At 50.0% G+C, this 14035-nt stretch overlaps 5 protein-coding genes across 5 annotated transcripts; 2 read left to right on the top strand and 3 right to left on the bottom strand.

Annotated features, from left to right (window-relative positions):
• Positions 1 to 110: 110 nt before the first annotated feature.
• On the bottom strand, positions 111 to 1627 carry BO85DRAFT_452087 (monooxygenase). The gene has a single exon (XM_025660744.1). It carries the CDS (start codon positions 1349 to 1351, stop codon positions 131 to 133), a length of 1221 nt encoding a protein of 406 aa, XP_025512591.1. The 5' UTR covers positions 1352 to 1627; the 3' UTR covers positions 111 to 130.
• Positions 1628 to 2487: 860 nt separating this feature from the next.
• Positions 2488 to 3889, top strand: BO85DRAFT_452086 (SDR family NAD(P)-dependent oxidoreductase). The gene has a single exon (XM_025660743.1). The coding sequence runs from the start codon at positions 2758 to 2760 to the stop codon at positions 3643 to 3645; it is 888 nt and encodes a 295-aa protein (XP_025512590.1). The 5' UTR covers positions 2488 to 2757; the 3' UTR covers positions 3646 to 3889.
• BO85DRAFT_95637 (uncharacterized protein) lies at positions 3740 to 6911 on the bottom strand. The gene is made up of 13 exons (XM_025665810.1): positions 6845 to 6911; positions 6575 to 6767; positions 6424 to 6528; positions 6339 to 6374; positions 6207 to 6289; positions 5978 to 6154; positions 5853 to 5922; positions 5546 to 5796; positions 5265 to 5493; positions 4988 to 5217; positions 4604 to 4937; positions 4214 to 4551; positions 3740 to 4160 (listed from the first exon to the last, which is right to left on the bottom strand). The coding sequence occupies exons 2-13, from the start codon at positions 6645 to 6647 to the stop codon at positions 3834 to 3836; spliced, it is 2253 nt and encodes a 750-aa protein (XP_025512589.1). The 5' UTR covers positions 6648 to 6767; positions 6845 to 6911; the 3' UTR covers positions 3740 to 3833.
• A 2143-nt stretch (positions 6912 to 9054) lies between these two features.
• Positions 9055 to 10168, bottom strand: BO85DRAFT_403294 (sulfotransferase family protein). The gene is made up of 2 exons (XM_025657221.1): positions 10123 to 10168; positions 9055 to 10057 (listed from the first exon to the last, which is right to left on the bottom strand). The coding sequence occupies exon 2, from the start codon at positions 9870 to 9872 to the stop codon at positions 9102 to 9104; it is 771 nt and encodes a 256-aa protein (XP_025512588.1). The 5' UTR covers positions 9873 to 10057; positions 10123 to 10168; the 3' UTR covers positions 9055 to 9101.
• A 1009-nt stretch (positions 10169 to 11177) lies between these two features.
• BO85DRAFT_480159 (putative CTP synthase) lies at positions 11178 to 13551 on the top strand. The gene is made up of 3 exons (XM_025662989.1): positions 11178 to 11256; positions 11352 to 11487; positions 11555 to 13551. Exons 1-3 carry the CDS (start codon positions 11232 to 11234, stop codon positions 13131 to 13133), a joined length of 1740 nt encoding a protein of 579 aa, XP_025512587.1. The 5' UTR covers positions 11178 to 11231; the 3' UTR covers positions 13134 to 13551.
• Positions 13552 to 14035: the final 484 nt, after the last annotated feature.

Here is a 14035-nt window from a genome sequence, read left to right as displayed (position 1 = left end):
TGCTATCGAATGTCCTGTGGTGGGTCTACTGCGACGATCTCCTACAAATTTTTATTTCAGCTCTAGGCTCTTTATAATCTCATATGAAAAGAGGAGATATTACTACAGCTCTACTTTCTTGATAAATAGATCATCTTCCGGCACTCAACTCCTCATACTCAGGCAGCTTCCACCCACCCACCTCCTCACTCCCCATCCTATCCAACAACTCCGGAATTCTCAAGAAACACATCACAGCCGCAAACCAATGCAGCAACCAGATCCCCCACCACGAAGTTGGGAAGAACAACCTCACCATCGACGTATTCAGCTTCTGAATCTCCTTCACAAACGGCCTCAACGTAATATCATAACTCCTCAATGCCGCTCCCACATCCCCCGCATGTCTGTTAATCTCCCCAGCCAACACATACGCCCCAACAAGACATCCCGTCGTCCCCATCCCCGTCACCACAGCCGGACACGCAGCCGCATCCCCCAACAACACCACCCGTCCCTTATACCACATGTCTGTCTTCACTTGCACTATCTCCTGTGAGTAGAAATTATCCGTTGTCTTCATCCCCTCAATAAACCGCTCCGTCTGCCACCCCGCCCCGCGGTACCGCCGCATCCAGAACTCCTTCTGCGCGTCCACTGATGCGCGGTGAATAGACGCAAGCGATGGATCGTCATCTTTCAACATGAAATATACCTGCGATGTTGTGGGACTGTGACTCCGGCGGAATACCGCTCGTCCACCGGGAGACACATACGTCGTGAAGGTATTGGTATCGCCTTTCTCTCGCGGAACGAACCAGTATGCTGCGTGGATCCCGAGATGGAGATACGGATCAGCTGCATTTGGTGGCAGGATCCCCCGTCTGATTCGCGAGCCCTGCCCGTCTGCACCGACCAGCAGATCGAACATCTCGGACGTCCCGTCCGAGAAGTGCGCCGTTACTTTCTCATCATCTTGCTCGAAGCGCTCCACGGTCGTGTTGAACCGATACTCCACGTTATTCTTGGTAGCGTCGTATAATATCCGGACTAGATCGCCCCGTATGATCTCAAATTCGGATGATAAAGATTGCGATCCATGTCCAGATGTGTTTGGTCGAATCAGTGCTGTGACGTGGTCGTTGCCGTCAACGAGCGTGAAGCCGTCTTCGTGGACGCAGTGCTGGCGGATGGTGTCGAGCAGACCCATTCGTCGGACTACTTCAATGCCTTGCTCACGGAGATCGATCTGCGCTCCTTTGTCACGTAGCTGGGGGAAGCGTTCTACTACCACGACTTGGTGGTTGGTTTGGGCGAGCCAGAAGGCGAGGGCGGGGCCGGCGCAGCCGCCGCCGCAGATGAGGATTTTCATTTTGTTTTTGGATGAGGATGAGCTAGGTAGTTGTTCTTTCTGGGATGTGTGAACGTCATGTCATGGGCTGCATGTTGTGGGTTAAATAAGTTGTCTTGGTTGGAGGGCCCGGACCCCCGTCAACGGAAATTCGGGGCGCGAGAACATGACGGCACGGCTTGCTGCCGCTGTTACTGGAGACTTGATTCCGGTCCGGATTTGGGGTGGATCGTGAGTGCTACATTTTGGAAGCCCCGCATATGACAGGGCTCTGGAGGGCCGGTGGTGAAGGGTGAGACGGGGTAGTTGGCTGGTTTGACGTGGGTCGACTCATGCAGGCGTCCGAGTGAGATGTTATGAATCATACTGTGTCTGATGACCATGCCATTTTGCTGGCCAACCTAATCTGTACAAAGCAGCTACTATCTCTTGTTGTGTCAGACAAATGTCCCGTCTCTTGATGTATCACAAGCAGCACAGCCGGCTGTCCGAATGCGGAGATGTTGATGGCTTCGGCATGTTCACACCCCGTCCGCGGGTGGTGCTGACCATTCTTCTAGCGTGTTATTTTCTAATCAGCTACTGCGTCAATTAACATCTGAACTTTTCTTCGACCTGCTATTGCCAGGGTATATAAGTATGATGTGGCTTTTTGACACAGGCGTTATGTCCGGTCGGCATTGGTTTTTAACTCCGGGCGAGGAGCGGAAGGTCCGCGGATACGCGCCCGTGGATAATGAGCAGCCGAGCCCTTATTTCAAGACATTCTTCCTGGTGCAGACGCATGAGCCACTTAATGAGCAAACTGGGGATTATAGTAAGATGGGTATCTACCATATGTGATAGAACCATACCCGTTAATGCCATTCCTCAGTTCGATGTTCTCTCTCATGGCTGCCACATTTCGTCCAGAAAGCACCATGTTGACTAGCTACTCACAATTCTCCAATGGAATTGCCCCATCAACGGAAGTTGAAGTTATAGTCACATGCTAGCTGTTTTTCTGTACTCTTTCAGTCCCAACTATAACATGCAACTTGCAACTTCTCAGGGATCTTCATTTAGAGCATCTTTTTCTGGCTTCATACTGGCCGCTACTGATACTGATAACTGTCATCCGATGATAAAGCTAACCAGTACAAAATACTCGGGTAACCCCTCTCCCCAGTCCCCACACCACCGTTATGCCTCTGCATACTATGTAGTTCACGTCTGCACAGTGAGTACTTCATAATCTAGGCCTCCATCCATCGGCATCGGCAACCCCCTCGGAAGCCCGAGTCGCCGTTTCCGCCATCTATCATCAACATCAACCCCTCACTTTCACCCCCTCATCCTCTCCCTCCCTCCAACTTCACACCAACAACACCCAAACCCACCATCACCTAAACAAAACAAGAAAAAGAACAGTCCCACTGCCAGAAACCATGTCCTCAACCCTCCACCCCGTCTTCCGCCCCGGCGCAACAGCCCTCATCACCGGCGCCGCCTCAGGCATCGGGCAAGCCACAGCCCGGTTCTGCCGCATACACGGCATGAACCTCATCCTCATTGACAACGACCAAGAAGCCCTCAACTTTGTAGCATTAACTCTGCCCTCCACCATCGTCCCCTTCGAGACCAAAACATCCGCCCACCACATTGACGTCTCCAACCCTTCCGACTGGCAATCCGTCCACGCCTCCGTCACCTCCGCCCACCCTAATGGAATCGACCTCCTCTTCCTCAACGCCGGCACCATGGTCCAACCCACAGACGGCAAAACCGCCTGGACAGACCCATCCTACTTCCAACGAACGCTCGCAGTAAACACACTAGGGTACACGAACGGCATAGCGACATTCCTCGACGACATGACTCGTGACACTACATCCCCGCGAGCGATTATCCTGACGGGATCCAAACAGGGTATTACCAACCCGCCCGGCAACCCGGCGTATAATGCCTCCAAGGCCGCGGTAAAGAGTATTGCCGAGCAGTTGAGTTATAGTCTGTATGAGAAACATCCCAATGTGGCTGTGCATTTGCTGGTTCCGGGGTTTACATATACCGGAATGGTGAGGAGGCATTTTACGGAGAAGCCGGATGGGGCGTGGTTTCCTGAGCAGGTGGTGGATTTTTTGAGTCGGGGCATGGCCGAAGGGAGGTTTTATATCGTTTGTCCCGATGGTGAGGTCTCTGAGGAGTTGGATAAGAGGAGGATGTTGTGGTCGTGTGGGGATGTGGTTCATGGGAGGCCCGCGTTGACGAGGTGGAGGGCGGATTGGAAGGAGCGGGCGGCTAAGGGGATTGAGGAGATGAATATTGGGGAGTAATTGGTCTGGATCAGTGGTATTCAGATGTGTCAGTATGGTGGACGGTGGGTTTGGAATAGGAAATCAACATTCAGATTGTCTGTGAGACGGCCTTGCAGTCTGTCTATAGGAAATCTAACAACACAACAGTAAGTTCCAGAAGTTGCCATGTCAAGTATCTACTGCTCTCCTTCATACTCTCGTCCAGTTTAGAATCTCTTCTTATCTGTAATCAATTCCAACAAAGCCCTTTGAAGCCGAGCAACCCCATCCTCCGATATCTGGTGGTGGAAGGCCAGTCGCCCGTTGGGGAATACCAACAACCCCTGCTGCTTGCAGTAGAACACAATATCATCTCCAGTAATGCCAGTTTTCTTCAGATCGAGAACTATCATGTTAGTGTCCACTGGCATGAGGAACTCGTACCCGATCCGATGGAGATAGTCGGCCACGCGCCGTGTAAGCGCATGCACTTTCGGGAGTAGAGGCAAAGTGTGCTCCATTGCAGCGGTAGCAGCAGCGGCCATCATTCCAGTCTAACTCATTAGTACCTATATTTTTGGATTCTTCTGGACTGCGCTGGAATTACCTGTCGAGTTGCGCCACCAAACATCTTCCGGAACCACTTCGCGCGGTCAATGAACTCTCGAGTACCAACGATAACACTGCCCATTGGAGCACCACAACCCTTGGAAATGCAGATGCTGGCACTGTCAAAGCAGTCAAGGTATTCGCGGGCCGAGACTCCCTCTGCAGTTATACCTTCCAGCAACCGGGCTCCATCAAGATGCATGGCGATGGGGGTCCGGCCTGGAGGCACACGAACCCTGCGGACGTAGTTCGATATTTCTCTGGCATGTTTCAATGGGAGAATCGAGCCACTCAGTGTATTTTCGAGGGAGACAACTCTGGTAGGGGGGAAGTGGACTGCGACAGTATCAGCAAGGTTGGAGATCTTTTCTGAGGAAAGTTTCCTTACAATTTCCTTCTTCGATAATCCGATCCTTCACATCATCCAGGGTCAAATGAACACCGTTCTTCGGCTCAACGCTCGTCACTGTGGCCTGGGACAAGACAGGAATTGCACCAGTCTCCCATGTTTGGACGTGCGCACGGTAGTCAAGAAGAATCGTATGAGGCGGCTGGTGCAAATGAGTGCGCAGACAGATCTGGTTGCCTTGGGTTCCGGATACGACAAAGAGCGCTGCCTCCTTGCCTGTCAGTGCTTTGATCTTGTCCTGGAAATCATTCACTGTTGCGTCTCCTTCCTCATCGTAGATGTCATCCCCGAAAGTTGAGGCATTTACAATCGCCTGAAAATTTTTAGTCAGCCGTTGTCTGGAGCCGCACGTGTGAGACACACCTCCATCACGGCCTCAGTAGGAACAGTCACAGTATCAGACCGGAAATCTCTTCCGGCCCGCTCAATGGCTCGTTCTAGGGCCCCTGATATGGTACTCTTCGCTGTAAAGCCATTTATGCCATTTGTCTGCTTTGGCGAGAAATGCAGGTCTCTGCAGAGACTCGACTGCCGCTCAGGGCCTCTTGTAAGCGTCTTTCCGATCTTCAGCACGGCTCGTCCTTTCATCGTTCCTGGAAGACGTCAACACAAGACGTAGTATGATCACAGTTGAACATACCCTTTTCCATCTGATCGTAGATATTTGGAAGTTCGGAGAAATCCACCACCTCGTATTGAACGCTAATTCCGGCCTTGATGATGATAGCAAGTGCTTCCTCCGTTTCATCTCTGTTCCCCACATAGGAACCTTTGATGTTGATTCTCTGGGTAATCATATGGAAAAGGTCGGTGCAGATCTTTCCAGGTGGGAGACCAACAGCGACGATTGTTCCGCCAGGGCGAATGTACTGGAGGATATATCAGCTTTTCTTCACGGTATTAAAGAGACGTTCAAATCACCTGTGTAGCCTGGTGGAACGGCTCTTCTACAGATGAGACTATCATCGCAGCATGCGGTCCGCCCCCGGTGACGCGCTTCACCTCCTCTGCAACGTCCGGCGACTTGTAATCGACGAAGTAATCCGCTCCAAGGTCATATAAACACATTTTCCTCTTGGCGGCCCCGGAAGATAAGGCGAGGACCTTGTGTCCGCATGCTTTGGCATATTGACAAGCCAAGGATCCCAATCCTCCGCCAGCGCCAACAATGGCTAGTCGCATGAATTAACGGTGATGAATCAGTCGGTAAAGCCAGAATCTTACTTACCGATTATCTCTCCTGGTCGGACTTCACTTTCCTTGAGAGCCTTGTATACAGTAATCCCGGCACAAAGAACCTAGACGGTGCACCGAGTTAGACCGCCATTTCGAAGTGGACAGTCGCAAACATACCGGAGCAGCAGCCTCTAGCGAAATGCCGGACGGAATGCGCACTGCATTGTCAGCCTTGCAAATACAATACTGTTGGAAGGTCCCATCGACCATATACCCCGATAACTGAAGCTTAGGACAGAGTGGCTGTCTCCCGGTAGTGCAGAACTCGCACACGCCGCAAGTTCTGTTAATCCACTAGCATCCCATTACTCTCTGTTCTTGGTTAAGCCATGCGAAGAGAAAATACCTGTATTCCGACGGTGTCTCCAATGCGAAGGCCGTTTACCTGCGAGCCGACGGCAGCAACCAATCCCACACCCTCGTGCCCGCCTAGTCATGGTTGGAACCAGCTCGATACATTGGGCAAGGTGTGACATACCGACGAGATTGCTTTTCGGGGTAGCCGGAAAATCCCCTAAGCTGATGAACAACAGTATCTAGAGCCGAACTCAAGGCAATCAAACCTTTCCATGCATGGAGGTCTGTGTGGCAGACTCCTGAGTATTCCATTTGGACCAGCACTTCATCGGGGCCTGGGTTCCCAACGGGGATCTCTTTGAGTTCGATAGCTGTACTTCTTAGCGTGTCTCTGCCAGCAAATGTTGATGTTCATACTGTCACCCCGGGTTCTGAATACATGGGCCCACTGCGTGGTGGGAAGTGATTGGTAGTTTGTCCAGAGAGACATGTTGCGATGGAGCGTTGAGTGACTTGAGATGGTTCTAGGTAGAAATTTCGTTGTATGTAGTGTCTGCCATTAGTCAAAGTTGGAGGGAGACGAATCTGCTTTGAGTTATAAGATACCTCACTATATGGGAGCCTCGTTAGCAACTTAGCCTGCTATGGATAGCTTACAGTTAGACACTACTCCTTTTAGCTACCTACATTGGCGTAGATAAGTACCCTTGCAGCTCTTGCTCACATCAAGTCAACTTCATTCGTCGGTAGTCTTTCTCCTTTCCCATAACCAGGAATTGCTGTCTTTGAGAACGATTCCAGTATAGCTGAGCTGCTAGAAGAGTTCATTCCCGTTGTTCTCATGTCTCTGTAGAGTATCTTGGGACACCATGGGGCCAGAGTTGACGTATGAGGCGTCGGCCATGGCCCTTTCACGGTGAGGCGAAACCTATATGAGCAGTTCTATAAGCGCACAATGACGACAGTTAGATGTCCAGTGTCGTTGCTTAGCATCCATTTCTAAGGTAAGCACATAGGGAACCAACTAGAATGTTAATATGTTTGTCAATCCTGTTGCTTCATCAGCTCGTGGTTGAAATTGAACGATTACTTGATAAGAATGCCACGGGCATATTGCATCTTGCGTAGGATTGTGTGACAGAGTGATGACTATTGCATCAGACTGTTTAGGTTGCGGCATATTTGCTCATAGACGAACTATTACTGGCTATCAGACGTAATTATCAGTCTAGAAAGAGGCTGATCTCGGATTTTCGGAGCTGATTGTCTTATGGGGCAGCAATCGTGAACATAGGCTGATTCCTTAACCATGTAAGTATCTGCCTTTACTCAAGGTACAGATTAACATGATGCAAGACGTGTCCTAGTCATCGTTACTTCCTGCCAGGAGCGAAGCTAATGATACCGAAACTATAAACGAACAGGCATGCTCTGCAACTGCGGAAGGTATCGCTAGCCCATATTAGATACCGGTATCTGTCCAGTGTAGAGCATCTGAAACATTTGCAAGGAGGGAACTCGTTGTGCAACGTACAATCTAGTCATATCAAGGCTCCAAGCGGTCTGCGGTACAACCATGAGCCCAATAATGGATATGTTCCATGTATCGCGCAGAAGCAATAAGTTGTTATCCGATAAACCTCGCAGACCCACGGCCAACAAACTCCTGGTGCATCAACATAGTACTACGTATCCGGCTTGCTGCAATATGAGCCTGATTAGTCCTGGCTCAGGCTGACCATCTTCCACGATCGTAGCAAAGCACCCTTGCTTGGGTAGTTGTATTGTCCTACCATGAGCTGATGGCACAACAGAATATGTGAGGGGGTAATTGAGCCGGGCTGCGCTGGAGCGGTCGCACCCATTGACAGATCGTCAACTGCATGAAATTCGCCGTAGAATAGCCACTAAGCTTATCTTCATGGGCCACGGTTGTGGCTCTCAAATTCCAAGTCGATGATCGAACAGTAGAGACCCCAGTGTACATACCCCGTCCTTGGGCGTGTTTCAATGCTATAATCTCTGATCAGCGTCAAAGGCCCACCAAGTACAGCATTCCAAATAGCGTCAGCTAGCTCATAAAGACTGGGACAACTGAACCCTGAGACCCGGTCGTCTTACTACGCCATGAGAAAGAGAATTTAGGATCCGTAGGTGTGATTAAAACCTTGCTGCCAAGTCAATATGTAAGATCCGCAATGTGCATGTATTTCCGACAAGCCATTGCCACCGAATTGAAGATTCTTCAGCTCTCGCTGGATTCTTGACCAAACAAATCTTGAGTTCTGCGGCCCGCCGTAAGGAAGTTGGGAATGCTCGCCCCCTTGCAGTCATAACTTGTGAAGCCGCTTTAGCACAGCGACCGATCGACGAGTAAAAAGTAAATCGACGAATATTTGGCAGCCCTCCAGGCGAATGGTAATTTGGCGGCTTCCATTGCTGGGAAGGTGTGTCTTCAAATGATCCGAGCGTTACCTCCTTCCTTGCTATCAGTTTCTTTCACCATATGCTGTAGATCCGAATGAAAGCCTTTCCGGAAGAAGAATCCTGTACATCAGCTATGCGTCTATACCGTTAATCAATGATTGCTTTGATGCATCGCTTTTACGATACTCAAACCGGGGGCTCTCGTGACAAGTTATCTTAAGCATTTCCATCCCCAAGGCAGGTGTCTAGTTCGGTGGCAGTTATCTTCTTAATCCCTCATTTTTAGTGTGCGTTTGATGACACGTATATTAAGGAATTATCGTTAATAATCTCAGTCATTTCAGTCCTTTAAATAGAAGATAAGGCCGCGTACCATGAATGTTTGCCATCCCTCTACTACCTAAGTCAAGTACGATTGCTGCAGTGATAAATGAAGTATACACATGATCTTACTTATATATCCACGTCCACAGTTGACTATCTACAATACAATTCCAATGATCATTGTTGGAATCCTTCAGCCGCGCATAAACCAAGCAGTAGCAGCCCCGACCAGCGTAAAGGCTGCCGCCCATCTCATCAGCCCACGCTTAATATGATACTGCGCAACCTGATCAATAGCCTTGGAGTCGTTGATCCGTGGGAACGGAACATCAGGGATATCCTTCCCCAGTGCCTTGCAAAGAGGCTCCCATCCTTCCCGGACATCGTAGAACACCAGACGATCCTCGGGAACTATCTCCTTCAACCAGGCAATGTGTCGATGCCAAATGATATCAAACGCACGCTCATTGTCATACACCTTATCCCACTGCGCTTGCAAGACCGAGATATACTCGACAAAGTACCGCATTCCAGGAAGTGGGAGAAGAACAGCGCGTAGAAACCACAATGTAGCCAATCCCGCAACCTGATCCATGCTCTTGACCCATGCATCAGGATCGCGAACCGTACAGATGACCTTACTGTCGGGATAAATCTCCAGGAGCTCTGGCACGAACTGAGAACCAGGAGCGTCTGTTATAGCAACGTAGCCATCTGTGCGGTCTTTCATCATGGCAAGAACCTTCTGGTGATTTTTGCCTGATAGCCAGTCGCGTAGAATAGTAATCCATGATTTGATCTCGGTTGACGGACCCATTGTTATCTGCGTACCACCATGGTAGACCGGTCCGTCGAGAAGAATGTTCAAGGCGGCGCTGAAGGACGCCGTACCGGTGCGAGAGAGACCTGCACCGATGACTTGTAATTTGGCCCCTGGTTGAGGGGTTGAAGCTTTTTGACCCATATTGATGGTTGCACAATCCCTATGGATTCGAGTCTGGGGCGCCTATGTTCTGGTCAAAAGACAACTAATTGTAAGGAAATTGAAAGCTCGGGAAATTGAATACTATAACGTATAATTCCATTGGGGAAATGGGGTTGCAAGCTAGTTATAAGAGCGTGAGGCTGTGTCGGTCGGAAGGTTTAGTGCTAGACAAGCAAAATCTAATTAATCGTCGGCAATCCTGCGTTGGTCGCTAACTGTTAGTGCTTACACTAAGCCTCTCTTTTTCGTCCAACTAGGAATAAAAATAATTAGAGGTTTATGGAGCCTCTGAAATGATTGGGTGCATCGGTTAGATGGACTCCAGAGATATAAATGCCTTTCTTTGTTGCCATAACGAGGTTTGTTGGGGGCGAAAAGGCAGTATTGATTTAGGCTTAATGGAAGCGAATGATTTGGAAGTATAAGTCAAGCTCTTTATTTTCTTACAGACGAGAAATATCTATAATAGTAGTATATATATATATTGTTTATCCAATTTTTCGTTATTTAATTGTGCGTCTCTTCTCTCCTGTATTTTCCCATTATGTGGGTGACGTTAACATTTTGATAGAGTAGATTATATATGAAATAAAATCAGTAAGAAATTTAGAAAAAATCTTGCATAATAATTGATGACTAACTTAGCTTCATGAAAACTATTTGAACTGTTCCATGGTATTTGCTTATTTGAGGGTAACAGAGTAGTAGGACCACTTTACCCCATGGGAAAATATATCTTGGTTCTGGATCAAAACGAAATGATTGTAACTATGTACTATTAGTAGGTACTAACTGTTCTCTCACACTGGACTTCGAAAATTGGATCCTTTATCCTGCCAACTTCATAAAATGATACACAGGTGAAGCAATATCAGTCATGATACAAGAGGTGTGCTGCCTAGCATCATCAGGCAGAAGTCCCGAATGTAACCGTTTGACTGGGCTTGGCGTCACACGGGTGCCAATCAGAGCAGATTTAAAATACAGATGAATACAGATGGGGGATGAAATGACTCAGATGGAAAGGGCACAACAACATGATGTTGCTCAATAAAAGCCTTTACCATGCACATCAATTGAAGCTACTTATGACAATTGGTGTTTGTTTTAATTTTGTCTCCTCAATTGGCATTTTGAAAGTATTCAGCCATACAATTGTTGCTGTGAGGCCCGATAAGATAACCCGATAAGATAAGAAAAATCACCTGACCAACCAGGCCCACCGCTTCGGGAGGGTCACAAATCGAACTTTTTTTCGCCTCATTCTTTGACTCTTTGCTCCGCGGTAATCGCTCACGTCCCCTTGTCACCACTCCGTCTCCGTCGGTCGCTGCAAAGATGAAATACGTTCTGGTTTCCGGAGGTAAGCTCAATTGCTCGGCTCGGCTGGAAACCAGCGGAGTTGCCAGGGTCCCTCGCCTCGTGCCCTCTTGCTAACAAAACCCGCCCGTCCCTCAGGTGTCATCTCCGGCGTGGGCAAGGGCATTATTGCCTCCAGCACCGGTCTCCTGCTCAAGACTACCGGTCTGGCCGTCACCTCTATCAAGATCGACCCTTACATCAACATCGATGCGGGCACAATGGCACCTACTGAGTCAGTATCTGCGTGGCTTTCGGCTTCTCGGTGATACACCTTATTGACATCACCCCCACTATGCTAGGCACGGTGAGGTCTATGTCACAGACGACGGTGGTGAAATGGACCTCGACCTTGGCAACTACGAGCGCTACCTCCTCTCCTCTCTCTCCCGCGATCACAACATCACCACCGGAAAGGTCTACCAGCACGTCATCAACCGCGAGCGCATCGGCCACTATCTCGGTAAGACCGTCCAGGTCGTGCCCCACGTCACCGATGCCATTCAGGAGTGGATTCAGCGGGTAGCCAAGATCCCCGTCGACGAGTCCAAGGCGGAACCGGATGTCTGTATCATCGAGTTGGGTGGTACCGTCGGTGACATTGAGAGTGCGCCCTTCATCCACGCTCTGAGCCAGCTCCAGAGAAAGGCCGGCAAGGGCAACTTTGTCCAGATCCACGTTTCCTACGTCCCTGTCATCCCGCCGGGACCTGGTGGTGAGCAGAAGACGAAACCCACGCAGAGGGCAATCAGCGATGTGCGGAGTGCTGGTCTCAACCCCGACCTGATTGCTTGTCGCTGCGAGCAACCTCTGGAGGATAGCACCATTAACAAGATTGCCAACATGTGCTCCGTCGAGCAGCACCAGGTTATTGCCGTCCACAACGTCACGACGACATACCACGTGCCCATGCTTCTCGAGAAGCAGAAGCTGATCAGCACCATCACCGATATGCTCGACTTGAAGTCGATCCCCCAGACCCCTGAGCGCAAGGAGCAGGGCAGCCGCATGTGGAACGACTGGTGCGACCTTGCTCGTGGCCAGGACTTCCTCCACGATTCCGTCTCCATTGCTCTGGTTGGCAAATACACTTCCCTTCACGACGCCTACATCAGTGTCTCCAAGGCTCTGGAGCACGCGGCCATGTACTGCCACAAGAAGGTTCAGATCATCTGGGTCGACTCGTCGCATCTGGAGGATGACACCGCCTCCCCCGCCGACTACCACAAGGCCTGGCACGCGGTTTGCACGGCCGATGGTGTCCTGGTGCCCGGCGGTTTCGGTAACAGAGGTACTGAGGGTATGATGAAGGCCATCACATGGGCGCGTACCAACAACAAGCCCTTCCTGGGTGTCTGCCTGGGTATGCAGCTGGCCGTGTTGGAGTTCTGCCGCAACGTCGCCAACATCAAGGATGTCGGCAGTGAGGAGCTGCACCCTAAGGCCGAGAACCACGCCATTGTCTACATGCCCGAGGTCGACAAGGGCAAGCTTGGTGGTACCATGCGTCTTGGCAGACACCCCTGTGTCTTCCAGGAGAACACCGAGTGGTCTCGTCTGCGTGGTCTGTACGGACCTTCCGTCTCGCAGATTGAGGAGCGCCACCGTCATCGTTACGAAGTCAACCCCGACATGATCGAGCAGATTGAGAAGGCCGGTCTCTCTTTCATCGGAAAGGACACCAAGGGCGAGCGTATGGAGATTATCGAGATCAAGGACCACCCCTGGTTCGTCGGTGTCCAGTTCCACCCCGAGTATCTCAGTCGGGTCTTGAGCCCCAGCCGGGCTTTCCTCGGTTTCTTTGCCGCCGCTGCGGGCTGCCTGGATGAGGTCTCCAAGGCAGTTGTGCAGGGTCAGCGGAGCATTGGCCGGAAGCAATAGATCTCTTTGGCGGGGGAGCGGTATTTTGCTGGAGTTCTGGTGAGAAGGATACTGTTGACGGTACACACCGTCTGGGTTTTTCTGTTTTCTGTCTGGGGCAGGTCTTGAGTGCTGCTCTGCTCATATGCTGTGAGGCAGCCCCGACCCATATGACTTGGGGTCTATGGCAAACTCGCGTGGGGAGGATACCCTTGACAAAGACCTGAAGCGTCACCCAGGTCAATCAGGTCAGATTCACACGACGCTGCACAAAAAGGAGTCGAAAATAATATGTCGGAAGTTGTCTGTTTCCTCAGGTTATGCTTTTGTTGAGATTGCAGGGCTTTTTGACTACGTGATATCACTATAATATAAAAGTATTGAGACGGCCGGTCCATTGATAGATTAAATCAATACAATAGATTAGATTTGGTGCCAACACTTTTTCTTCTACTTAGGAGTACACTTCTTCTTCTTCTTCTTCTTCTTCTTCTTCTTCTTTTACTACTACTACTACTAAAGAGTAATGCTCTCGAGTCACACTTAAGCCATAACTGAGCAAGACTCGTACCAGTCCGTCTTCTAAACAGATGCCTTCCATGTGCGATATCCACCACAGCATAAATACTCCTTATCCGACCACATGCCCACATCATCACTTCTCCCCAACGAATGATCTACTACCTTACGGATCATCCCAACCTCAAATAACAATTATAGCATGCACTGCGAAGCCGACCGACCGTTATTAGAGTTTCAATCTAGCCCTGCGCCCCGTTGCAGATCAGCCATAAATCAGACAGAACCCTTGGGGACGATCGCTCGGGTTCTACATACAAAGAGAGTATCGCCGTTGCCGATCCATCCTACAACACAGCATACAACATACCTGATGCTGAACATGAGTATGCTGTCAATCATTC

This window comes from Aspergillus piperis (genome assembly GCF_003184755.1).
Source record: "Aspergillus piperis CBS 112811 unplaced genomic scaffold BO85scaffold_18, whole genome shotgun sequence".
NCBI classification, from domain to species: Eukaryota; Fungi; Ascomycota; class Eurotiomycetes; order Eurotiales; family Aspergillaceae; genus Aspergillus; species Aspergillus piperis.
Note: the sequence above shows the minus strand (reverse complement) of the source record. Positions and strands in the feature narration are given on the sequence as shown.

Excerpts from the sequence above, each read along its gene's own strand:
- BO85DRAFT_452087 (XM_025660744.1), bottom strand. The coding sequence starts at position 1,351 with ATGAAAATCCTCATCTGCGGCGGCGGCTGCGCCGGCCCCGCCCTCGCC.
- BO85DRAFT_452086 (XM_025660743.1), top strand. The coding sequence starts at position 2,758 with ATGTCCTCAACCCTCCACCCCGTCTTCCGCCCCGGCGCAACAGCCCTC.
- BO85DRAFT_403294 (XM_025657221.1), bottom strand. The coding sequence starts at position 9,872 with ATGGGTCAAAAAGCTTCAACCCCTCAACCAGGGGCCAAATTACAAGTC.
- BO85DRAFT_480159 (XM_025662989.1), top strand. The coding sequence starts at position 11,232 with ATGAAATACGTTCTGGTTTCCGGAG. Across the intron at positions 11,257-11,351 it reads ATACGTTCTGGTTTCCGGAG|GTGTCATCTCCGGCGTGGGC; the intron begins GTAAGCTCAATT and ends CCCGTCCCTCAG. Across the intron at positions 11,488-11,554 it reads GGCACAATGGCACCTACTGA|GCACGGTGAGGTCTATGTCA; the intron begins GTCAGTATCTGC and ends CCACTATGCTAG.
- BO85DRAFT_95637 (XM_025665810.1), bottom strand. The coding sequence starts at position 6,647 with ATGTCTCTCTGGACAAACTACCAATCACTTCCCACCACGCAGTGGGCC. Across the intron at positions 6,375-6,423 it reads AGACCTCCATGCATGGAAAG|GGGATTTTCCGGCTACCCCG; the intron begins GTTTGATTGCCT and ends TCATCAGCTTAG. Across the intron at positions 6,155-6,206 it reads GAGACACCGTCGGAATACAG|TGGATTAACAGAACTTGCGG; the intron begins GTATTTTCTCTT and ends ATGGGATGCTAG.